This window comes from Micromys minutus (assembly GCF_963924665.1).
Source record: "Micromys minutus genome assembly, chromosome: 19".
NCBI lineage: Eukaryota > Metazoa > Chordata > Mammalia > Rodentia > Muridae > Micromys > Micromys minutus.
The window spans coordinates 39,472,311-39,498,535 of NC_137954.1; the positions used below are offsets into that span (position 1 = coordinate 39,472,311).

General features: G+C 44.2%; 1 protein-coding gene across 2 annotated transcripts; it reads right to left on the bottom strand.

The window, feature by feature from the left end:
- Positions 1–2,605: 2,605 nt before the first annotated feature.
- Positions 2,606–25,606, bottom strand: ILKAP (ILK associated serine/threonine phosphatase). Of its 2 annotated transcripts, XM_080933009.1 has the most exons (12): positions 25,465–25,606; positions 17,928–17,993; positions 17,402–17,458; positions 15,341–15,460; positions 14,227–14,353; positions 11,641–11,747; positions 10,985–11,078; positions 9,476–9,563; positions 8,140–8,261; positions 5,244–5,363; positions 3,084–3,165; positions 2,606–2,860 (listed from the first exon to the last, which is right to left on the bottom strand). In XM_080933009.1, exons 1-12 carry the CDS (start codon positions 25,517–25,519, stop codon positions 2,720–2,722), a joined length of 1,179 nt encoding a protein of 392 aa, XP_080789135.1. In that variant the 5' UTR covers positions 25,520–25,606; the 3' UTR covers positions 2,606–2,719. The 2 variants fall into 2 exon arrangements, with proteins under 2 accessions (XP_080789135.1, XP_080789136.1); XM_080933010.1 differs by lacking the exons at positions 17,402–17,458; positions 17,928–17,993; positions 25,465–25,606 and having other exon boundaries at positions 15,351–15,455.
- Between the last annotated feature and the right edge of the window lie 619 nt (positions 25,607–26,225).

The following is a 26,225-nucleotide window of genomic DNA, read 5'->3' on the forward strand; positions in this document are numbered from 1 at the left end:
CTCTGCTGCCATCCCTTTCACAGGCCATCTTTATCCTCTACAAAGGCCAACTTCCCAACCCCTCTGAGGCTCTGGCTCACTGCTAGGGCCCACATACTATAAACAAAAGTTTGGGCACAGTTATACACACAAGGCACCTTGCTCACAAGTTCACCTCCTGAGACTGTTGCAAACGGGGTGGTCTGGCTAAAAGGGCAGCTTGGTGACAAAGAAGGGCTCTTCTCATGAGACATTGCAGGACTGCCAGCCTACAGCTTGTTTTTAACAAAATGTGCGACCAGCTTCTGCAGTGGAGACGACTGGGCCCTCCAAGTCCCGATGGGCTGCTGATGAACTAGAGCTGACAACCAGCAGCTGCTTTGGGATCTCTTGTCCTAGTGGGAGTGTTCAAGCCTGGGGTGGAGCGGACAGCTGCCAGTTGCTTCATCTTTCAGCTGACGCCAGGATGAGGCTACCCATCAGAACACCCTTCTATAATCAGACCTGTCCCCAAATCAGGCTGCCAACACAGAGCAACGGGTGACTGGAGGGCTGTCTGTGAGCAGGCCTGGCCTGATTCTCAGTAGGGCTGGTACCCACCCTACCAGGAAGTGCTGCGCTGGCCTGGGTCCTGACTCCCTGGCACTCTGATAAGGACATGAGGTGGACACACCCCACCCTTTTCTGGATTTCACTTTGTATCCAGTGGGCACAGACATGTTAGTGACGTTATCTTCTACCCTTGAGAAAGCCACATAAGCACATATCTTACCTTCCAACAACTGTGTTACCCAGCAACTTAAAGTATTTATTGTGTCATATTGCTAGGCAGAATGTATTTATGTAACAGATCATACAAAGCCATATCAATGAAGGGCAGACCTGAGAAGCATGACCTTCTCTTTCCAGATTACCTCAGCAAAGACCATGAGGGGCAAGCTCTGGAAAGCAAGGGAGAAATGCCTGTAGTCTCAGGACTCCCATTGACGGTAGCAGCAGAGGTTCTTATTAACCAGGAAGGCCACAGTGCCAAGAGTCACCCAGACACAAGCACTGGGGGACATGGGTCACAGCCTATGAGGCACTGAGTGATTCCTGGGTTGCTGTAAGAGATTGCTGAATTAAACTGTTGTGCTTTCTGATAAGGTGGTGTTCTGTTCTGTATGCCAGGCTGTCCAGGCCCTAGTCTCTGAGCAGGAGTGCTGCCTCTTGTTCCCAGGGATGGGCAACACCGATGCTCTTGAAGCTACTTAAAATTTGAATTGCACTTATTTGGGAAGCGCAGATATGGGGATCAGATGACAACCGCAACAGTCGGTCCTCTCTTTGTGGGTCCTGGAGACTGAATTTGGGTGCTTAGGCTTGGCAGGAAGTGCCTTTAGCAGCTGAAGAAACTCACTGGACCCACAGTGTTATTTTGAAAACATCTTATTCTCTTCTTTGTAGTATGTGTAGAGGTCAACCTAGGATGTTCCTCAGCAGTCAAGCACTTTTGTTTTATGGGGACAGGATCTCAGTAGGTCCCAGGATCTACCTGTTCCCACCATTCCAGGGCTTATATGGAAATAGGATTATAAGCCGTGTGCCACCACACTTAGCTTCTATGTGGATGCTGGAAATTAAACTTAAGTTTGGTATGAACTTAAGTTGGTTCACAAATGGTAAGGACTCGACCTCCTCCCTAGTATTTTTTTTTTAAAGACAGTGTCTCAAGTATCCTAGACTGGCCTCAAACTGGCTATAGTGGAGGGTGGCCTTCCAATTCTGATTTTCCTGCCTCTAACTGAGCCTTGGGGCTACAGGAATGTACTGCCATGCCTGATTTATAGTGATAGAACCCAGGATTCCACCCATGCTAGCAAAGCCCTCCACCAAGATGCGTCTTCAGCCCTCAGTGGGTTTTTGAGACAGGGTCTTACTATGTAACTCAGGCTGGTCTTCTGAGTGTTTAAATGTAAGGATATTTATATACATTCAATTTCTATTTATGGCTTTCCCATGACAGACCCTTAGAAGTCACCTATGGTTTGTACAGAGTATTTTGAGGTCCTTGCAACATCCATATCCACAGCACATTTTCTAACTGGCCAACACAAAATCTGCAAGAGCTCTTTACTAAGTAGCCCCAGCACTGATGTGCCTACATAGAAGGTGTTTGGAGGCAGGTTAGAAGGTTCTTCGGGGCCAATAATGCCCAGAAGTTCCCTGGATTAGACCATCCACTCAAGCAGCAGAACTAAGCCCTCCGGAGACTGACTGAGTTTGCTGCTGTGGTGGTGATGACAGCTGAGTAAAAGCCAGGACGACAGTCATGCTCCCAGGGCTCACTTCAGGGGAAAAGGAGCGAGCTGATCATACTTGTCTAGGGACCTGGTGAGACTGGCATGCCATGTGGTTAAATCATCTATGGACCCCACTTCAGCGACACCATCTGCAACATATGCTTTGTAGAGAAAACTGAACAGAGCCCAGTTATCATCCTGTCATCCCACTTCCCCAGAAGGTCACAAGAGAGCACGAGCCCATCAACTAACAAGTCATTGTGAGTTTGTCCAAGATGCCCATAATGATTCAAAGCACATTCTAAAGCAAAAATGGATAACTCAGGACCAGTCACTCAAATAACTAGGAAAAAAAAAAAAACCTTTATTTACAACCATAGAAGTCCCACAGGAGTACACACAGCGTGCACGAACAAAAGGAACCTGCAAGTCAAGAACACACGTGCAGTGTGCAGGCCTCAGTGTCCTATCCGCACCACCATCACCGTCACGTTGTCTGCCGAGCCCCGCTGCACTGCCTTGTTAGCCAGCCTGTTGCATGCAGCTTCATAGCGGGCATCAACAGCAGGCTTCCCTTCTCGGGTCTGGATCTTTTCATCCTACCGAAGGGATGGGATCTGAGTGAACAGGGCACCAGCCTCTGTCATTCTCTCAAGACACTGAGGCCAGGACAGAGCCTGCTCTATCCCTAACAAAGGCTGGCAGGACAGTGACCCGAGAGCTCCACAACAGGGCTTATGCTGAAAAGAATTCGAAGATTACTCCTGACATGGAGGGAGGAGCTACGGAATAAAGAGCAGCTCACCCTGTAAGATGTCTCACCTCAAGGCAGGACAAGATGAAGTTCACAGCTTCTTCTGGGGTAAAGACCTTGAAGAGCCCATCACAAGCCAGCAAAATGAACCTAAGATATAAGGAAGAAACGAGGTCTCAGCCACAAGCCTTTGAATAAAAGGTGACCTGAAAGTTCAGTAAGGAGTGGCTGGCTGCCTACTGCTAAGGACAGCCCTGGTGCCACTAGGTACCCCAAAAATAAAAAGGATAATGACACACAAATGTGTAACCTCAGTCCTTGGGAAGCGGAGAGAGGGTCATTCTGGCTATACAGCAAGTGTGACACCAGTAGGGCTACAGGACACACTGTCTCAAAAGACCCAAACCAACCAGGCTTGGTCGTGCGTGCCTTTAGTCCCAGTACTAAGCTGACACAGGCAGGTGGATCTTGAGGCCAACCTGGTGTATATAGTGAGACCCTGTCTCAAAAAATAAAACAAGGGGCTAGAGAGATGGCTCAGCAGTTGGGAGTACTGAATACTCTTCTGGAGAACCTAGGTTCAATTCCCAAGTATCTACTTGACAGCTCACAACTTTAACTCCAGGGTCTGATACCCTCATACAGACATACTTGCAGGCAAAACACCAAAACATAGGAAAAATTTAATTAAAAAAAAAAAAAACAAATAAAACAAAATCCTCAAAACCAAACCAGTAGTAGCACTGTACCTGTATAATAGAATAATAATAGAATTTGTATAAGAAAGCTGAAACTCTTTAAAATGAGTTGTGGCTTAAGGAGGGATGCTGTATACCACAAGAGGTACATTTTCCCCACCCATAAATAGAATCACAGAGACCTCAGCTGCATTCTGGTACCTTAGGGACAACCATGGCAGTAAGTATGTAGTGAACATACCTGTGATCACCACAGGCCCAAGGATGGAGAACTAAGGGCAAACATCCTAAGGAAATATCCTTCCGTGGTGCTTCACTGCTGAGGGTCTTAGATCCCAGAGTGGTTATCCCCACTTTCTGGTCTGAACAAAGCTCACTGTCCTCTGTTCTCTTGGTCTGGTTTTAAAACAGCTACCTGCCTTTGTTTCCTATCCTGTCCGGAGTCTCTATTTTCTGGTAGGGTACACAACCTGAGGATGAGACACGGTGGAGATAAGTCTAAGCAGGCTACTCTTTCTAGTATTTTCAGTCAGACTCAGAATAGTCAAGCATACAGACAGACATGTGCTTAGCACAGCACTGTCACTACACACTGCTGTTGTTACGGTTGTCTCTAAGGTTCCATGCTGTGAGAGCACAGCAGAGCACAGGTAGCTGCCCTGTCTTAATCTAGGGCAGAGAAGCCATAACCCTACAAGGGGCCTCCAGAACACATTCCAAGACGCCAGGAAAATTGACAACATGGCACAGGCAGGTGTCAGAGCAGGCCTCGCAGCTGTGCCTGGAGCCTGCCATGTGACCTTTACTCTCTGCCACCTGCCCCTTCCTTCAGCTCAGTCCTGTTTCCCTGAGCTCCTTCCATTCCTTCTGCTCATAGTTTGGCTTAGCCTTCCCCATCCTGCTAGGGTCAGCAGAGCTCCCTGCCTGTTACCTAGCCCTTAGCCACTCTTGCTAGGTTCCCTGTGCTACCCTCACAAACCTGTGCCTGGTCTTGATCTACCTGCAACAGGAGACCCCTGAAAAGGAAGTCTTTCTCAGCCACTCAGGCTTTGATCCTATGATTTTCTATATAATTTTCTTTATAAGCTAAAACCCAAATGCCTCTGCAAACCCACAGATCCTGCTCAACCTGTCCCCAGTACTTCTTCCCACTTCCCCTCCATCCACCAAGTCCCTAGCCACCACTGCTAGAAAAGACCTGTTTCACGTTGTACTCGAATGAGTTGACATGGTCTGGATAGTCCCACTAGAATGAATGCCTCTCCTCCACACTAAAGCCTCCTAGCACAACTCCTACACGCCACTCTTGTGATAAAGCAAGTATCCATCTCATTCCCTTCCTGACCACCATGGACCCCATGAAACCAGAATCCACAGGTGTCTGTATCTGCACCCCAGGGCCAGGTTCACTGCATATCCCTCTCCTCAGTTTCCCCCAGCAAAGGCTGAAGACAGATTGGAGAAAAGTCAGCAAGAGAAACAAGCCCATGTATGTGCACACCCACACCTTTGGTGACCATTTGCTTTTACCTGTCATTGGGGGTCAGCTGGCAGCGTCTGATATCAGGTACAGATGTGACCCCACAACGCTTGTACTGTCCATCTCCAATGGAACGAGACACCTCCAGCACGCCCAAGACACGCCCATCTCTAAAATGAGGGGAACGATGTCAGACTCTCACGTGACTAGTCATGGATCCCTGAAAGCAGAAACTGAGAGTTCACAATAGCTGAGTCTGACATTTCTTTTTTGAGACAGGGTTTGTGTAGTTCTGGCTGTTCTGGAACTCACAGTGTAGACCAGGCTAGCCCCTTAAGAGATCCACTTGCCTCTGCCCCGAGTGCTGGGATCAAAGGCATGTACCACCACCACTCAGCTAGTCTAACATTTCTTTATCTCAGGTGAGGCACTGACACGAACCTAGGTCATTCAGGTCTTGTTCCCCTTGGGGATGAGGACTATACAGCTATACACTGGCAGCAACAATGGGCACCATCCACCCTATTGATGGATTCAACAGTGAATCTCACCAGTCCCCATATCCCCCTTCCCAACTTCCCATGCCCAGCGATTCTGACAAGATAGTATGAGTCCTAAGGCCCTTAAATAACTACACACACAGCCTGTGTTAAGATGGCCAGGAAAGAGGGTGGTATGCATTCTAGTTGTCGAAGCTAGGCTCAGAGGAGATCTGAGGCTATGACTGCTAGCTGCTAAAGCACTTTCACTTCAGCAGGACCACAATCTTACTCAGTTTTATGTGAAGGGAAAAACAGATGACCTGTAAATTAGATGAGGTTCCTTAGGCAGACACTGTGATCAAAGGGAACCAGTGTGGAGTGCCACTGCCCCTAAGAACTCTGCTAGCCCAGACTCCCTGGGCTTTGAGGCCATCATTTTTAAGATTTAATAAATGCCAAAGCAGTGTGGTGGTTTAGGATCCCTGCGGTTCCTACGTCTCAAATGAGATAGACAGGTGGGACAAGAAGTTCCTCCTGTGCTGGTGCTACATTTCTGGAGGCAGGACGTAGCCTAGCCTTAATTCCAGTCACCCCCAGTGACTCAGTTCAGCCGACCTGAATGAATGCTTTTTAATCCCTAAAGACCTCTGCTGGACCCCGGGAAAAACAGAACATTCTAGAATACAAATTATTAAACAGAACAAAGTAATGGAAATGTCTATGAGCAGTAAGTACTGAACAGGAAGAGTGGGGGTGCTTGACTTGGGAGCACCCATATAGGAAGCAGCCTTAAACTTAGAAGCCATGAGAGAACCTCTTCCGCAGCTCTCAGATCTTAGCTATGTGCAGGGCCTTCCTACTCCAGTTCTCATAAGCTAAGACTCCTGCTCTTCCTGGGTCTGGGGCTCATCTGTCAGCTAAAAAGAGTAGGAGACCACTGACTCCTTTAGCATGTGGGAAAAGGGAAAGAATGATCCATCCTGGAGAACAGCAGAAAGCCAGTGTGTGAACACTAGTTATAGACAACTATAAGCTCTGGTCCCCAAGGACTATGACACTAGTACTTAGCCCAGTCCCAGGTACACGATGCTGATGGGCTGCAATGCCAGTGTCTTCAGAAAGCCTGCCAGGCTAGACCCTTCCTTGTAGAAGAGCAAACCTCCCTTCATGCTCCCAGAGGAACCCCTGCTGCACACTGCCTTCACTGTAATGAACAGGCTAGTCTTTATGTCATCTGTCAACAGACACCTCACTGCTGCCCTCTTATGGCTACTGTTATGGCCATGTAGCAGTGGTTCTCAACCTTCCTAACGTTGAGACCTTGTAATACAGTTAGTTCTTCATGTTGTGGGGACCCCCAATCATGAAATTATTTTGTTGCTACTTCATAACTATAATTTTGATACTGTTACGAACCGTAATATAAATATCTGATGTGACCCCTCTGAAAGGGTCATTCAACAACCCAAAGGGATCATGACCCATAGGTTGGGAACTGCTGGTGAACGGGAATCTGGTGCTGAGTCCTGTGTGACCCCATGTAACCTGGAAGAACCGCAGTCTCCACAGTGACCGCCTCTCTCTTCATCCCCACCGGCAATGAACAAAGACTCCCAGCTCTCATACAACTTATAGAAGAGATTGAAACTTGAATTTCAAAACATTCCAGCTTAGCTAAAAGTAGATTTTTGAACACTTATCTCCAACAAAACAAAACAAAACAAAAAAGCCTTAAAGGACAAATTATAGAAAGAACCAGAAAACATTTGTGGTCACATTTAGAAGGCAATGTCCATGAAGTGGAAGAATGAAGTCCTCATTTAGCCTCTGGGCACACAAGTGATTGACTAGTCACATGGCCTTCAGAGACCTAAGTGAGCTCTGTGTCAGCACAGCACACTCTGGAGGCATCCCTCCATAAACTGACTTTTGAGAGAGCACCTCACCACATTGCACAGGTGGATCTTGAACTGAACTCAAATACTCTATATCTAAGCTCCCAAGTACCTGGAACTACAAGTATTTCCATACCTAGCTCTGAATCTAGTCTACTAACCACTAGGGATTTTTCTCTCTGGAAACTAACTTATTCAGTGCCACAGAGGGGCAGTATTTATTAAACTGGGCATGCTAAGGCAGGCCAATAATTCCAGCAGTGAGGAGCTAGAGGCAGGAAAATCAGGAGTTTAAGGCCAGCTTTGGCTATAAACTGAGGTGAGGCCAGCCTGGGCTAGATGAAACCCTGCATAAAAACCAAACAAGGACAGTACAAGAGGAGATTCCCAGACACACTGAAAACAGTGAGTGGTAAGTGTTGAATTGAGACAGGTTTTGTCTTTCTGTTTAGCTAGGGAAACACTCTCTACCTTTACTGAGACACAGACGAGTGGACCTTACTGCACACATTAATCCTCAAGTGTGTAGAGGCCTCAGTTCCCGGGGCTCCCATAAATGCCCCGGATACCTGACATTCCCTCCAGCCTTCTGTATCCTCATGCGCTCTTCATACTGAGTTGGGTTGTGCTCTTTGCTGAGGCTTAAGGCTGCATGCTTTTGGCTTTCCTCATTATATCGACACAGGATTGCCTGGGAAAACAGAGATCACACACCGTGGACTTCAGTGAGCAGCATCTAGGACTGAGTCGAAGGGCGACTTACAATGACTTCACATTCAGCTGCCTGCTGACATACAGAGAAGCTCAGAGAATCCAGCATCAAAGAAATAGCAAATAGGAAAGTTGTTCTCACTCTCAGGGTGAGAAATCCTCAGTTTTGGTGTCAATTCTGGCATAAGCCTTGCTGGCTGACTGTAGCCAATCTCTCAAATGGCCACTGTTGGTGGTATCAGTGACAAAGACGGGAGGCATTTATTAACAAATACCACGGTCAAAGTCAGAAGTCTATGAGTTTATCTATACGAGGTGAAGGAATGGGCAAGCAAGCACTGCCCCCGTGTGCTCCCATGACCACGGTGACCGTGTCCATTTCACAGAGGACGCTGAAGCCCAGAGGAGCTATTTGCCTAAAGTCACAAAAAGAACCAGGGTTCATACTGGGTCTGGGTTTGAAGAATTTGGGCTAGGGGATGACACGTTTTCCTCCTGTTCTGGTTTGAGTCACTTGTTCTAAACACTTACATACTAGAACTTGTCTACAGAGACTCCCATAAACTTAAGTCCCCCGAGGACCGGCTGTCACCTCAGTTTACAGCTGCATTCCTAGTTATGAGTACCCAGCCCTAAGCACTAGAAGGTGTAGAGGCTGCATAAGTGTGAGTGGTCACTGACAACGGAAGGACACAGGGCTGGGTGGAAAAGCAGCTTGAACATAAGGCCACTCCTACACCTCCTCAGCTGTCCAGGGCTCCTGGCTGCAGAAGGCTTGTACTTCCCTATATCATAGTTTTCAAGCTACTCTGCAGTCAGAACGCTTTGGAAAGGTGGAGCAATACTCTTCATTCAAAACCAACTATGATCAAAAAATGAGGATCTATGTTACTTGCACACTGACTTCATTCCAAACCACAGTGTCACTTAACAGTCTGCAAAAACCAAAACAAACAAACAAACAACCCCATATTGGAGGGGGAAAGACAGGCTCTCGGTGTTAAAACAGATAGCTCAGGGTCCTCTGGGAGAAAAACTGCCCTTGCTCAGCGGTTGATTCCTTCCCAGGAGTACACTGGAGCACTCTTCGCAGCAACCCTCTAGAAGGCCCAACCAGCCACCAACACTTTGACTTGCTGAAGTTCTCTCCTTGAAACATGCTGTCACCTAAGCAGGTGGCTCAGAGCCACATACCCGACTATCTCCAAGGTTGGCGATATACAGGATGTTGTCCACAGCCAGGACACACGTGGCAGTGGACCCGTCTTTCCAGGCAGGCTTCCTAGGGAAACACATCAGAAACGCAGTCACCACTACTGGGGAGTGCCCGGAAACTAAGTTATAGAGCCAAGCAGCAAGTGTGCCAGGCTAAAACAGATTGTATTCTCTGAACTACTCCATAGTTTGGATATGGGCAGTGTCCTCAGATGTTCCTACAGCAAAGGTTGGGGTCCCATGGTAAAACTATTAGGAAGTACTGTAGAGCTCTAGGAGATGGGGCCTTATGAGAGATCTTAGGTCACTGTGAAAGTTTCCTCAAAAGGAGCTGTGGGATATTACTACAGTCTTTCAAAGGGACTGTAGGGCTCAGGCCCATTTTCTCTGTCTCCTGCTGTCTGGCTCAGAGAAGAGCATGCCTTCTGATATTCACTGCCACTATGATGAGTCACTTGAGCCAAAGGTCCAAACTAACTGGCTGCCCTATGCTGTGCCTGAAGTCCACAACAGTAGTCTGGAATAAACTCTTTGCTTCGGGTGTGGAGGAGCCATGCACACCTTTGGTTCTCTCCAGAAGCAGGCAGAACTTTTGAGTTTGAGGCCAGCCAGGGATACACAGTGAAACCCTCTCAAAACTAAAAACAAATACCAAACAAATCTTCTTAACATAGCCCAAGTCAAAGGCTTTCATTCCTGTGATGCAGAGATACACACATCTTTTTACCTTCTTATATGGATGAGTGCCTTGCCTGCCTGTATGCAAGTGCATACCTGGTGCTCCTGGAGACTGGAAGAGGACTTAGATCCCTTGGAACTGGAGGTACTAGAAGTTGTGAGCCACCATGGGGTGCTAGATATTCACTGAAGCTGGGTCCTCTAGAAGAGCAGTCTGTGCTCTTAACCACTGAGCCATCTCTGCAGCTCCAACAAACATTTTTCTTTCTTTTTTTTTTTTTTTTAAAGAGAATTGCGAAATCTAAGATTTATTTATTATTTATATGAGTACACTGTAGCTGTCTTTAGACATACCAGAAGAGGGCTTCAGATCCCATTACAGATGGTTGTGAGCCACCATGTGGTTGCTGGGAATTGAACTCAGGACTCCTGGAAGAGCAGTCAGTGTTCTTAACTGCTGAGCCATCTCTCCAGCCCAATAAACATTTTTCTAAAAAGCATTTTTTCTACTTTTTATATTTTATTTACTTAAATATTATTGTATGTATGTGCATGTATGTGGAGGGCAAGGCCAATTTTTGAGGGAGTATCTCCTTTTACCATCTGAACTCAGGTCATAAGAATTAGTGGCAATCATCTTGACTGGCTTCCCATTGGCCCCACATCCTTTGTAGTTAATGGTTGAAAGAACTCGCACATGGTGCTGGGTACTCCTGAGACAGAAAGCATTGTGCTAAACACTATCACAAGACCTGAAGGGTGCTCAGGAAAACACCACGCACTGAGCATTCTGCATGAAGTTATACTCACTGGCTTGAAGCCTGTTTCAGAAACTCTTCATCGGTGTGCTTAAAAGTATCTAGCAGGCACCTCTTCACAGTCTTCTCCACACTGATAACATCTCCTGTAGAGAAGGGTCAAACAGAGTAACCTTTCAAGAGGAGAAGGCTGCTGCTCACTCTGGATCTGTTAGTCATTTTCACATATAAACTTTTTCTACGCTGGTCCTTGTCAGCAATCTTTGTTTTCTCACCTGTAGGAGTGCCATGTAAATTCAGTTGTGCTGTATCTCCAGTGTGGAGGCACAAGACACTTAACAAGAAGCTAAGAAATAATGCTTTATTCACACTGCCTCTTCTGATCCCTAAGTTCACTCCTTTAAAAGCCAAAGACTTTGGTTTTGTTTTGTGACAGTCTTATGTAGCCCAGGATGGCTTCAAACTCATTGTGTGCAGCTGAAAATGATTTTTGGACTTCTGGTCTGCCTTAAGAACCACAACACCCAGTATACATGGTCTTGAGAATTGAATCTAGGGCTTCATGCACACTATTCAGGTAAACTATCAACTGTGCTATATCCCCAGACCCATCAACGACTTTCTGCCAAAGCAAAACACCCAATCTGACTCAGCCATGCAAACAGCAGAGGCAAAGCAAACATCCATAGATTCAGTTTTCAGTCTCACCTTTAGGAAATTTCCTAATTAAGTTCTGGTGCAAATTCTGTGCAGCAAATTTCGAGGCTCGAATTCCTCCATGTCCGTCAAAAACAGCGAAGTATGAAACCCGAGTACTAGAAGAACAAATTAAAAGTTAATTATATGCTTAAAGCAATGAAAACACCTCTTCACTGAAGCTTGCTTTGCTTAGTTTTGAGATGGGGGCTCCATATTCAGCCCAGTCTGGCCTCCAATTACAGACCCCCGTGGCCCCGCCCAGGTGTGTTGAGATCACAGGTAAGTAAATCACCACTCTCCATTTCATTAAAGCTTTCAAGTCTCATCTCAAGCAATGGACATGAAATTCACACTGTTGAGATACAGTCACACTGACATGTGGGGAAAGGTAGTAATATTTAAGAGTTTAAGTAAGTTTCATACATTTTAATTGTTAGAAATTCAAATTTGAGTCCAGTATAGTAGTTCACACCTCTTATACCAGAACATAGGAGGCTGGAGCATGAGAACTGAGTTTGGAGCCAGCCTGGGCTCAACTGTGAGTTCCGAGACCTGCCAGACTACAGAGTAAGACCCTATCTTAAGACACAAAACAAACAAAACCACATTTGTTTCATAAACTAAGCTGTGGGCTGGAGATGGCTCAGTAGTTAAGAGTACTTGCTGCTCTTGCTGAGGACTCAGGTTCAGTTCCCAGCATCCATTACTCTAGTTTCAGGGGATTCAAAGCCCTCTTCTGACCTCTATGGGTACCAAGCATGCATGTGGTACATATACATACATGAAAACTTATACACATAAAATAAATAAAATTTATAAATTAAGCTATATAATTTCTCAGTGAAATTAGTATTCACACCTTTTATTTAAATCAGACTTTGTTAAACAAATGAAAAAAAAGTTACTCATCTAAGACTCTTGTCAAAAATGCTTGTAAGAACAAGGGAGAAATTCCAAAATTGTTGCTTCATTGTTGATTAATATCTAGCTTCAAAGCTTATGCTGATCTTATTCCTATTTCCTACTCAACTTTTGTCAGAAAACCCACATAAATGGTAATAGCCATTTTAAAAAAATCTAAGGCAGATGTGGTAGCACACACCTTTAATCACAGCACCTGGGAGGCAGAGGCAGGTGAATCTCTTCGAGTTTAAATGTAGCTTAGTCTACATATTGAGCCAGCCAATGCTACATAGTGCTACCATGTATCCAAAAAATAAAAACCTACTTTGGGGCCAGGTAGATGATTCACTGGGTAAAGAGTTTGGTTGGAAAGCCTTACAACTTGAGTTCAATTCTTGGTACCCATGTAATGGTAGATGGAGAAAACCAACCCCACAAAGTTATCCACTGACTACTACATAGGTACCATGTCACAGACCTTCCACCTGCATCATAAATGCACACAATAATTTTAATTTAAAAAACTACATCAGAAAGAAAACTTGTGAGAAATAACATTTAGGGTTAAAATCAAGTTTTCTTTTAAATTTCTTTGTATTCCTTTCCAATGTATGACATTATGAGCCATAAGAAAACAAGTCTCATCTGGCTTACAATTTGGAACCTGTCACTGTGCAATTGGCATTATCTAGGGATACTTCCCAAGGCTCTCTCCTGGCTTTGAACCCACTACATTCTTGTCTCTATGATCATTCTGTGCAGCAGCCACAATGATGAGCTGGATTACAGCTGTTAGCACACTGTTAATGAACAACTAGTGTCAGGGAAAACCACAGCATGCACATTACGTAATTCTCAATTATAGAAATTACAGATGAAATATATAACTATGCAATTATTCAATACCCCATGCTATGTATGTAACAGAATGTTGGCAGTCATGCAATTTGCTACTGTCTGCTTGTTTCCTCTGGTTCTGAGAACTGATCAAAGGCTTCAGTTTCATGTGTGCACCGTTTTCTTTCTTTCTTCCAGGTCATTTTGACTATTTTGGTCTTTCTGGGCCCTTATTATCTATCTTATTATTGGCCTCTCCCAATTCCCTAAGACTCTGCTCAGTTTGTTTTGGAGGCAGAGCCATCTTTTTGGTAGTTCTAAGGCTTGTCAGGAACTCAATATCCACTGAGTGCTGGGAATTCAGGATAGGATGACAGGCATGTACCACCACAGCCACACTTCCTGCAGACTTTACTCAGTGACTTTCAATTCATGCACTCTCTAGGACACAGTAAGAGCACTCAGCCCAAAGCTCATCCGTCACTTGTGACAGTACATCTGCATGAAGTCCACAGCGGGGAAGCAGCTCCCACTCAGCAGCACTCAGATGCAACCCTGATGAAATTTTAGGCTGGTCAAATCTTTGTTGAGGGGCAGTCCCATGCTTAGCAATGTAATATTCTTGTCTCTATCCACCAAGTACCAATAGCCACTGCCTGCTCCACTGCAACAACAAAAATATCCTCAGATGGTAACAATTATCTCAAAGATATTCTCCCATCTAAGATCCACTGATGCACAAAGCAGGTTGCTCATCACATCAGTCTTTCTTGGAGAAGCATCTTCACAGTCCAAAGCTTAGTAGAACAGAGGAGAATGGACATCAACCAGGCTTGCTGGAATGTGAACACTCACATGAGAGATGATGGAGGGTTACACTCCTGAGTGATATCATTCAGGATGACATGGGCATCCTGCATCTCCTCCCTCTCACCCTTCCGCTCTGCCACATAGCCTTTCAGACCAAAGATCACCGAAGAGGCTGAGGAAAGAAAACAAAAAGCCAATACAAGACTGTGCCTTACCCTCTAGAAGCCCTAGTCCCAGAGCAAATAAGAGGTACTACGGCAGCCTTGCTCAACAACATCACCATGGCACGAATAAGCAATACCCCTCAAGGCATTTCCCTAATCAGTCTGTAGCCACAGTCATGGTTCTGCCAGAAAGCCTGGAGCTGTGGCAGACATGTGAGATCTCTGGTGAGCACAGACAGAAGAGCTCCACCTAAGGAGATCAGAGTCAAAGAAGTGCTGCCTCACTCAGACGTGGGACTAAGGATCAGGGGAAAGAGATCCCCAAGGGTAAATTTAATCTGCTGACAATTTAATGAGGACATAAAAAACTCCCATTTCTAAAAACGTCAAATCAGTAGAGCTGCCAACTATACTGCTGAAGACCCTGAAAGTCTGTTATCTGTATGCTCCAAGCTGCCAACAGTGGTAACAGCCACTTTCCTTCCAACTGAGAAGGGGCAGGAGTCTGCTGTAGCACAGAACGGCATTGCATTTAGAGGCTGCGGACACCTGGAGCACTTGTAGAAGTGCATTTGACCGTGTCCAGCAGCATTGACATATTGGTATCACTGCTATCATGGAGGCAATTATTCATAGAGGAAGTGAAAGTTTCCAGTCCTTTCTCTCCATCAGTATAGAAAGGGAAGTCTACAGCTATTTCTCTTAGTCAAAGCTAACCACGAGTTTTTAAACAAAGACTGGTAGTCAGAAAGAATGGATGGTCAAAAGTCAGCCATTTCTGAAGAGGACTAAGAAAAAGGAATATGTCCTTCTCAGTGCTGAGGAACAGTATGGTTTCCTGTCAGGTCAGGCAAACACATGAATAGCAAAGGCAGTTTTACATATCATTTGCAAAAGGGGGCCAAGCCCACTACGGTTGGAAGGTGACAATGGCTTTGCTCTGGGATGTTTAAGGTATAAAATCTGATACATTTGTTTTCAAACTGTCTGAAAACCTTTACAAACTTTCTTTTCCACAAGCTCTTCACCGCCATTCTTCTCTTCCTCAGGGGCTTTCCTCTTTGCTCCTTTCCCTTCATTCTTCACCACCTGGGAGCCTGATGTGGCAAGAGAACCTAGAAATGAGTAAAAGCCAGACAGAAGCAGCTGCAGACTGCAGAAAATAGCCAGCAGACCAGGCTCTATCTACTCTAGCCTGGAAACATGAATGCACTTTAGGCAAGGACCAGCATATACAGTGCCTAGGTTAGAACTTCTGCTTAGAAAGATAGAGGATGGGGCAACATCCAGGAGAATCAAGAACCTGAGAGTCTCTGCCCAGGAGACCTCTCAGTAGCAGAACTTTGTATACAAACTTAAATTTCTAGCCTATAGCATATTCACGATGTACTACATCCACAGACCCTTAGTGACTAACAGGGACATTTCCAAAAGCTGTAGCAAACTTGTATGTTCCTGAACAAGTCCAAACAACACATTCCCAAAAGGCTTAAGAGGTTAAAAGGCAGGCTCTATCTGAAAGGCACAGAGTGCTGCTGGAGCTGTCTCTATCTCTGTATCAAGCTGCCCCAGCAGTACTCATGAGTTTGGAGACCATAAGGTCTAGCTAGCTTCAGTCTCGAATTTTTCAGCCAGTTTCTTCATAATATGGTGAGGGTATGCCATCTCCAGAGACTGTGTAAACATAAAAAGGGACAAGAAACAAACCATCCACTATGGTGCCTGTTATATCAAATGTCCTAAGTTCTCTCTGTAGCCATTCAGTCAACCTACTTGTTAGCAAAAAGAAGAAAAAGCTCTGTGCTAAGATTCATCTCCTTGCAAAAGAGCATATTTTCACAATAGTATTACAAAATGCATGACACCCTGCATAAAAAAGAGCAACTTAAAAAATGTCATGGGTGTTTATAAGTCCCTCACTGTCCCCATCAGCATCATGGGAGTTTGTAAGTCCCTCACTGTCCCCATCAGCATCATGCTGCTCATTGTTTGGGCTCCAGTTTTCCTTTCTGTATCCTTTCTAATCGCAAAATAGAGAAGCGTGCTGCTATCCACGGCCTTTAGGTGAGTTCCACTGCACCACAGGACAAGGTCTGTATATTAAAGACTCTTCACTAGGTCCTGTCTTACAGACTAGCACACAGTGAACTCCACAGATTATCTGCCCTCTTGAGAAAAACCAGTGTTCTAAGAAATCCAGATTACTCATGCTGTGTGTGTCTTCTAATGAATGACAAGTAGTGAGGCTGAATTATCTTAAAGTTAAATCCACAACACTTGACTTGCATATTAGCCCTCATAAAACTAAGAGCACTTTCTAGGAAAGTTCTCAAAGCTGACTGATATGAGCACGCTGCAGTTTTTGATATGAGTCCCTAGTCCTGAAAACTTTGAGATTCTTATAGAAGACAATTAAATGCTTTTTTTCCTAAGCAGTCCTACTGATTTCACAGGGAAATGTTCACAGGCAACAAATGAAACCTGTAACCACAAAAAAATAGGACCACCTGCAGTTCCCACACAATAACTCCAAGTAAGAGGCTGTCAATTAGATGGAATAATCAGTCTGCAGCTGTAACAACAGAATACCCATCACTCTTCCCTTCTCCCTAACAGGACACAAAACAGATTTTTTTTTTTAAAAGTTAATACAAAAGTTCAGAATGAATTTCTGACCTTTTAAATGATTGTTACTATTTTGAAACATTGTCTCATTATGTAGCTCAGGCTAGTCTAGGACTCAAATTCCTTCTGCTTTAGCTTTCTGAATACAGAGATTACAGGCAGGAGCCACATGCCTAGATCTTAATTCCTTAAAAAAAAAAAAAAATCAGCCTAGCAGGTGAAGGCAAAGTTAAGGACAAGAAACGAACTGGTTGATACAGTAATTAGGTCTCTATCTCTGCTTCTACCTGATGGTGTCCATTCATTTTTAAAATACCTTATCTGTACTATACCTTAATGTCATTCAAAATCCTGCTTAAACCTGTGCACACAGTTTACATAGTGGCAAAATAAAGATTATTTCCAGCCACACCTAGAAATTATTTGCCTACCTGAATTGCCACTGCCAGCAGGTGGAAGATCATCAAAGAGTAAAGGTCCCCCAGATCCTGAAACACAGAAGAGCCCAGAGTGAGTCCAAAATGACAAACCAGACTTCAGTTTCAGAATCCATCCCACCAGGACACCTATGTAGCAGGTTACTGAGACAAATTCAGAACTGTGTCAATCCAGTGCAACTCAGTCTGTAGGGAATAATATATCCGGAACCTATTTTAAAGTCCTATGATTTCAAAGAAAACAGAAATTCTATTTTATTAAATGAGCTGAATTTTACTTCAACTAGTAAAATACTGACTTAAACCAGAGAAAACGCTTGTCCTGTTTATGCAGCACTTCTCAGGGCTACCTACTTCAGTCTTTCTGCCTTACCTGAGGCCAGGGGTTCAAAACTTAAAGACAGCCAACACCTAAAACATCTGTGTGTTAAAAATGGGGGAAAGGGAGAAAGATTGAGATAACTACAATCCCAGGATGAGTAGACGTTGACACACACCTGGGAAAGCCTGAAGACTGTACCTGAGTCAGTACTGCTGGCCGGGGGCAGGTCCTCAAAGAGCACGGGTCCTTCCTGTGCTTCTTTCCCTAAAACAGAAAACTTATTTTTAAGAGAGCAGGTCACCCAGCATAAACTTCTACAGGGAACACACTGCCCTCTCCTGCTATGATGTATGTTGCTATGAGTTAAATTTTTTCTTTTCTGCTATGCAGACATATTTTTAAAGTCTCTTCAGGCCAGCTACTCACTATAAACCCCTGTCTCCAACAGTCACAGTCAACATGAAAACAATGAAATGACACCCAACAGGTGCCAAATTTAAAGCTTTTTTCTTCTCTGGAGAAGGGTCAGGAGTTACAATATAGCCCTGGCCTGAGACTGACAATGAAGACCAAACTGATATCAAACTCACAGAGATCCTCCTGCCTCTGCCTCCTGTGTGTGGGGGTAAAAGGTGTGTGTGTGCTACCATTGCTCTTCCTCCCCTTTTTCTTCTGTCCCCAATACTAAGTGTGGAATGAATGCTAAGTGTGGGCTCTACCACTGAACTACACGCAATATACCGTTGTTCCTAACATCTTCCCTTGAAGGAGAATCGCTGAAACAGAAAAGACAACTTTTGTACCTTAATGCAGAGTTGAGAAGCAGAGGGAGCCTTCAGAGGCCTTTGGGAACTACTGAATGCTACTTTGGTGACTTGTGCAACAGAAGACAATCTGTTATAGCAATGAGCACCAGCAATGAGCAATGGAGAAAACTTATCTCACATCTGAAAATGGACAGGCTTCAGAAGAAAGCCAAGGAATATTTCCGTTTTTTTTTCTTTTCTTTTTAATCTAAAAATCTGAAGATTAAATTCTAGATGTCTTATGTCCCATTATCATTTTTTCACATAAAATATAATCATTATTCCTTACTCCCCAGCTTCTAAAAGTCTTTCAAAATTCTAATTAAACTATTAAACATATGAGCTGACACAAGAATCTAGAGAAGAACATCCTGATGTCGAGGGGTAAGCAGACTCTTTACCTACATTTTCCAGATTCCATTATGCAGTATCAATGGCAGCCCAACTGTATTAAATGGGAAACTATCCAAAAAAACTCATTTTCAACCGCCTACTATTCTAAGTTAGCATAATGAAACATTGTGCTATCCTTAACCTCTACCCACTGTGTATCTATCTCAGCATCCAGGGCATCTTTGCTCTCCATGCTGCCTGTCACTTAATCCCTCAGAAACCATTAGTGGCCATTTGGGTTATCAGAGTGACTGCATAGAATTACACTATATTCAAGCAACTTTTATTTTACTTAAGAATGTCCCCAAAGTACACACTATTTTTAAAATTACATTTATTTAATTTTATGTGTACAAGTGTTTTGCCTGTATGTCTGTCTGTATACCATGTGTATGCCTGATACACAGAGATCAAAAAAGGCCTTGAAGCCTCTGGAACTGGAGATGGTTGCAAGCTACCATGTGGGTGCTAGGAATGGAACCTGTGTCTTCCACAAGAGCAAGAAGTGCTCTCAAGCTCCCAAAACACACATTATGATATATTATGATTATTTTATAATTAGTTTCTGTCAAACTCTCATACAAGTACAGAGAAGAACAGAGTTTTACAGATTTTTTTTTTTTAGCACCTACATAGGTTCTTAGAATGTATATCTGGTTATAAATGACCACTATGCATCATGCTTACCTCCTATGGTGCTCTTGCAGAGGATCTGGGTTCAATCCTAGCACCCACAGGCTCAACACAGACCTTGTTCTTCTATTTGTTTCTTAGACCACATGTAAAATACCCTCATTTACGTCAGTTGACTTAAATAAATTTATATTCAAGAGGTTTATTTATGATCATGATCTGTTCCCCATATAAAGATGAGATAGGTATCAGTTCTCCTTTCTACATGTGTGTCTACATGTGAGTGTGCTAAAGTGCTGTGTATGTACAGAGGACAGAGGTAGACTCTAGCTGTCTTATTTGATCCCTCTCCATATTATATATTGAGGCAGGGTCTTTTGAAGCTAGAGCTTGCTCATTTGGCTCATCTAGCTAGGCAGTTTGCTTCAGAAACCCATCTCTGCGCCCGAGTATTGGGATTACAGGTAGGTCTCACGCTCATCCTACATTTACACAGGCAGTGGGGATCTGAACTCATCTTCATACTGTGTGGCAAGCACTTTACCCATCCCTGTAGCCCAATTCTTCTCTTTAAAACAAAAAGTAGAATTTATCAGTTTCAAAGAAAAAAAATGTCTTCAGAATATTTAGAAGTGCCTAAATACACACAAATCTCCTAAAGCTAACAAAATCTCTTATTTTATTCCCATATTACAAACAAGAAGATATGTTCTAACCCTCAGGATTCCCCCAACAAGCTGAGGAATCACAAAGGCTTTCATTTTTCTTAAGAGACACAATGTACAGAAGCTACCCTTGGGGTCAATGAAGCCCTGCTTCTGGAACTACTCCAATAACCAAATCCAGAGAGGATTGCCATCTTACACAAACATCATCTTACCCAAACAACCCACCTACATCATCCTCTATATGTCACAGCGTCTCAAAAATGTGTGCCCAGCTCACAGTGAATACTACAAAATGGACCCTAGACTGTATTGTTTAAGCAAGAATAACTAGAAACCAGTCTGCACATGCTCACTACGGCTTTTAAAATCTATTTCCATTTGTGGTACATTGAATCCACAAGTATGGAACTCACAGACACAAGAGAGCGAACTCTATTCTAAGAAGCAGAACACTGAGAAGTACTTACTCTATATATTAATTCCTCTACAAAACCCCTAACAGTCTATCAGCTCACTCCCAAAGGTCTAACAATCAAAATGCCCATTCCCCTGACACTCAAAACTGTATCTGGTTGGGGAATGATGAGATACTTCAGCAATATTTCCTTTTGCAGAAGACCTAGGTTCAATTCCTAGCACCCACAGGGTGGTTCACAACAATCCATAGCTCTCATTCCAGGGGATCCAACACTGTCCTCTGATCTCTAGGGGCACCAGACACACTTGTGGTGTACATACATACAGACAAAACACCCACATAACATAAGTCTTTTAAAAATTAGATAATTAGGGCAACCACACCTTATTCAGTGGGCCAGGACAGCAGTGGGCCCAGTCTCTCAAGAAGAGGGGTGTGTGTGTATGTGTGTATGTATGTATGTATGTATTTATGTATGATGTATGTATGTATGTGCAACCTGAGCGGCAGCCCTTCTCATCTAAGCATGGTCTTTCCACTACCCTTGTCTAATATGAAAAGTCTGCATAGGTACAGGAGTACTTTCAATTTTCAGAGGCAGATGTCTTGCTTCATGCCAGTCTTCAGCCATAACAGAGTGTTCAAACAGCACGGTTCTAAATGACAGATGTTGTTTTCTCTCACCCTAGAATACCACCAGAAGTACTTAAATACAGTACTTTCCCATTTTACTGACCACAACTGAATGTGAGTTGTAAAAGAAATACTCACTGCTTATAAGGCACTATACTAAGGGCTCTAAATGTTTTAATTCAACTGATTACTATAACAATCCTATATAAGGTACCGTTACTACTATGAGAAAGAAGCAAAGACCCCAAGGCCAAATACCTGCCCAAGATGAGTGGGCTATGGGGAGTGGAATTAAGATTCAAACCCACTGGCCAATTTCCCAGTGTGGGCTCTTGCTAGGCATCTGCCTTGGACTTTACCAAGACCACACCACACCCTTACAGTTCTGCAGCACAGCCCCAGGCTGGCTCATGAGGACCTCTTTAGTCATCCTGTATATCAGTATGGTCAAACATGTTTGTATCTGGATCCTTTAAAACATCCTCTAGGTTAAAACACCACATTTGACCTTAGACTATGGATGTGGGTCATGTATATTATACCATGGAAACTTTTCACTAGCCAAAACTTTGCATTCATTGTTTTGAATTAACAGATGTCCAAACTATGTGAACTACACTTGTCACCTACCATCAGACAACATGCCAATGATCCATAACACTAACATGGGATGAACTGTGCACCTTTCCAATCACACATTCCCTCCTCCCCATTATCCATCCAGGCACTACATCTTCTCCATATCTTATCTGCAATAAGACTTTTTTTTGTCCTTTGTTTTCTTGAGACAGTGTTTCATTACGTAGCCCAACTGTACTGGAACTTGCTGTGTAGTTAGTTAGACCAACCTGGCCTTGAATTTAGAGATTTGCCTGCCTCTGCCTACTAAGTGCTGGGATTAAAGACATGTACTAAGATGTTGTCTTTTATTAATTCTGTGAATCTTTCAATTATTAGACATTACTATATTAATCCTTTAAAACATATATTGTAATTCTTTTCTCAGTTTACTTTAACTATGACTTATTTTTTTCTTGCAGATACACTAGGTTTTAGAAATAATATTTTCTTCTGATATTTTAACCTTTATGCTTGTATTTCCAATATTTTTTTAAATAACTACTCATGAAGTAATGTATTGTATGTGTCTGTGTGAGTGTGTATACAAGTGTGTGTACAGGCTAGAAGCTGATGCCCAAACACTTCCTTAATTGCTATCTTATTTTTTCAAATCCCACTGCTGAGATTGCAGACATGTGTTTTCATACTGGCTCCTAAAATACATACTTTTAGGTTACCTAGCAAGCAAATAGTCCTTGACAATTAAACATCAGTTTTATTTGAGGTGCTCAGGACTAAACTCAAGATTTTTCATGCTAAATATGTGCTCTTCCACTGAATAATAGCCACAGGTTGACTGACTGGTGTTTTTGCTTTTTGGTACCAGTTCTAGAGCCAGGGACCTTATACATGCTGGGTGGGTGTTCTACTGAGTGCTTTGGCTCTGGCCTGACCAGCAGTTTTGAATGTGACAGTTTAACAAGTAAATTAGTGAACCACTCTATGTAACCCAACAGTGTCAGCATTTTACATACCTCTAAGTTCTACTACTGATATAAAATAAGTCCTTTCTGCAAAAGATTGATAATTTTTTAAATAGATATATTCAACTACCAATTTCTGGAGTGAAGCGTGAATTCAGTACAGTATCTGTAGACATAAAACACAGACTTTCTTCTGCCACACTATACAGAGCAGATCCCAGGGATGTTACTAGCCATCATCTACAAAGTCCTGACTATATAATCCAATCTGGACCATGCATTCCTCCAAACACACAGGTTCTCTTTATTCCACACACTGTCTGCAGGAGGCATCACCCATTATACACATTTGCCAACAGTTCCTGAAGGTAAAAGGGCAGCGCAAAGCTTGATCTGAAGACACAGCCACTTCCATTTTCCACACACCTTACTGTAGAATGTGAAAATGCCTAGTGGAATATTTGGAAAATTTGTTATACTGACCCATCATGTATGAGTAGGGGTAGTATGCAATTTAGTCTTATCCTTCTGAATACTTAGCAATCCACACTATTTACTGAAGCAAAGTATGGTGTCTGAATTTGGTCTGAGAATAGAGTCCTGTGAGGAGAATTCTAAGTGCCTGTGAGAAAACAAGACTAGAGTCATGTGACCTCAGTTTCTTCAAAACACATGTGTTTTTTGTGTCCCTCCTAAGTGTAGTGGATAGGAATGGGTTTATTTCAGATTACTCATTATTGTTTGCTGCTATTATTCAATTAAATGTTTATATGCCTCTATGGGGAAAAAAAAACTTTTGCCAAATGTGGCTTGTCCTTGTGATTGTCCACTTTATTCATGTGATTCTTAACCCTCTGAATAAAGCTGTTATTATTACATGAGAAGTTAGTAGGCCTCATTTATCAGCTCCATTCTCCCAGGTCCAACCACCAGTTAGAGGTAAACAGTATAGTATGCAAATTACTTTTAAATCAGTATTAATGATTTAATGTTTAAAATACAGTATTAGTTTTTAAATCATCACTTTGGAGTTAGAGATGATGGGTCAGCAGTTAAGCACACTGGCTGCTCAATTCCAGCACAGAAATGGCAGCTCACAACTCTAACTCCAGTTCCAAGGGATCCCACTCCCTCCTTTTGAGCCTCTATAGGTAACAGACACAGGGGATGAAGACATACATGCAGATAAAACACTTGTAGCCATCAAAACAAACCTACTCTTGTTAGGGTGCTATGTAACTATTTTGTTGGTACTGTTGCTGTTTTTTGAAACAAAGTCTCAAAAGCCTCCTGTCTAGGGCTCTATCCAGTGCTCGGATTACAGGTAGTATGTGGAGGATGTTTTATCAGCTTGCTACAGTAACTCTGAATCTAAATTCTCCCAATCTCTCCAGTATTTAGCCCTCAGCTTTCTGTTCCACAAATTTCTGGAAGCCTGTCTAGTTTTGAAACTTTAAGAATACATTGTAACAGTGGGAATGGGTCCTCTGCACTTGTCTGCTAAGTCCCAAGTTTTAGTAAGGAGTTGCAAGGTTTTATGTCATGTCAAGAGAACCTTGACCACGAAGACCCAAAACAATTTTGGATAAAAAGCAATAGGGACTACAAATATTGACAGATTTCCAGGCACACCTAGTAATCCAAACTCTGGTCCAAGCACATTCAGACACAGGTTACACTCCAGTGACAGATGCAAGACTGCCTATGAGGCCAGCTTTACTCACAACTGTAATGGTGATTATCTTAAAAAAGAATGGCTGAATCAAATTCACAGACTCAAGACCTAGTAACTTAGAAGGTCCTGGTACCATCAGAGTGGTTGGTGTAAGTAAGTAACGGTGCTACTACCAAGAGCAACTGCAAAAAGATGACAGACACTACGAAGCATCTCAGTAGTCCGGAGGTGCGGTGCGTAGGTAAGAAACCAAAGCATAGGTCGTGAAAAGGACAGGCCAATACCTTTTCATGACCCCAAACTCCAGCATTCTTCCATACTAACCCGTCCCTCTCTGTCAAGCTGGAGATGTGAGCCCTCCCACTTCTGAACATTGTTTCCTTGTCTAGAATCTCTGGAAACCACCAGCCTCTCCATCTCGCGAAGCCCCCGCTAAAGGCCGCCTCCTTTCTCACCAGTCTTCGGGTACCGTTACTCTGGACGCTTGGCGTTTCCCACGGTTTTTAACCATTGCATCTGTGATCAGAACTGAACGCTCTGAAGGCAAAGTCTGGGTCCTCTCCACCTTCCTATTCCCTGCCAAAGACGTTCCCAAAACGTGGGCTGCATACGCCCCCCATCTCTCGCCCCGGGCTAGCCAGCCATAGCGCCATGCATTGGCTGTGCAGGCGCCCCGCACCGAGGGACTGGGAGTCGAAACTTGTTCTTTTAAGTTCTCGGGGTCCCCAGTACGCAGATAGGCCCGGGACGAGAACATCCGGCTGGGAGTCTTGCCGTGGCCAAATTTAAGCCAGAGTGTCCCGACCCTTCGGCGCGGGACTTCGTGCGTGTGCCACGCGAGGCCCGGACAGGGACCGCGCGGTCGCTGCGGCCTCGGGAGGCACAGGCCGAGACTGAGGCAGCGGTGGCGCGAAGATGGCGGAGGCTGCGCATCCTGGCGCCGCCCTCTTTCCCGCGCCGCTTACCGGCAGACGGCCGCGGCGCGCGCTCGGGCTCCGGCAGGTCCCCGAATAGGTCCATGGCGGCGGGGCGATGGAGCGGAAGCTCCGCGCTACCCTGGGCGGCGGCAGCGGTGGCGGCGGCGGCAGCGCCGTCACTCACCGCGGAGACCCTGCCAATCGCGCGCCGCGCAGCCGCCGCCCCAGAGTGCTACGCGCGCGGGGGCGGGGCGGGGGTGGGCTGCGCAAGCGCACAAACGCTTTTAGCCTGGGCATTTGGTCCCGTGATAAATGGTTCTGGCAGAAGAGAGTAGTGGCTGAGAACAAAATAAGTTGTTTAAAGAGATGGTCCAAAGAGTCTACCCAGACCGGCTAGACTCAATAAGGTCTGGGCTGGCCTTGCAGTCCTGAGAAAAACTAGTATGAAGGTCAGTGTGCCCCAAAACAGAGTGGTCTAGAGTTAAATCATATCCAAAAGCAGACAGAGTGCCAATTTGAATAAACCAATAAAATTATGTGCTTGTTACCAACTGCTTATGTAATTTTCCCTATAAATATGTCCCCCTAATTGAGTTCAGGGTCGATGCCTCTGTCTCCTGCGTGAGATACGTTTTGGCCCGGAGCTCTGTCTTTAAACTACCTCATGCTTTTGCAGCAAGAAGGTCTCTCGCGTTTCATTGGGTGTCCTGAGACTCAAGTGGGGGTCCCCAAAAGGGGGTACTACACTACCCCTTTGGACATTGTCTTAGTCAGGATTTGTATTCCTCCAGAAAACATCATGATGAAAA

Coding starts and splice junctions, on each gene's coding strand:
- ILKAP (XM_080933009.1), bottom strand. CDS start 25,519: ATGGACCTATTCGGGGACCTGCCGGAGCCCGAGCGCGCGCCGCGGCCG. Junction 17,459..17,927: donor GGCCAGCAGTACTGACTCAG/GTACAGTCTTCA, acceptor TCTGTGTTTCAG/GATCTGGGGGACCTTTACTC. Junction 3,166..5,243: donor CAGCTGACCCCCAATGACAG/GTAAAAGCAAAT, acceptor CTTATATCTTAG/GTTCATTTTGCTGGCTTGTG.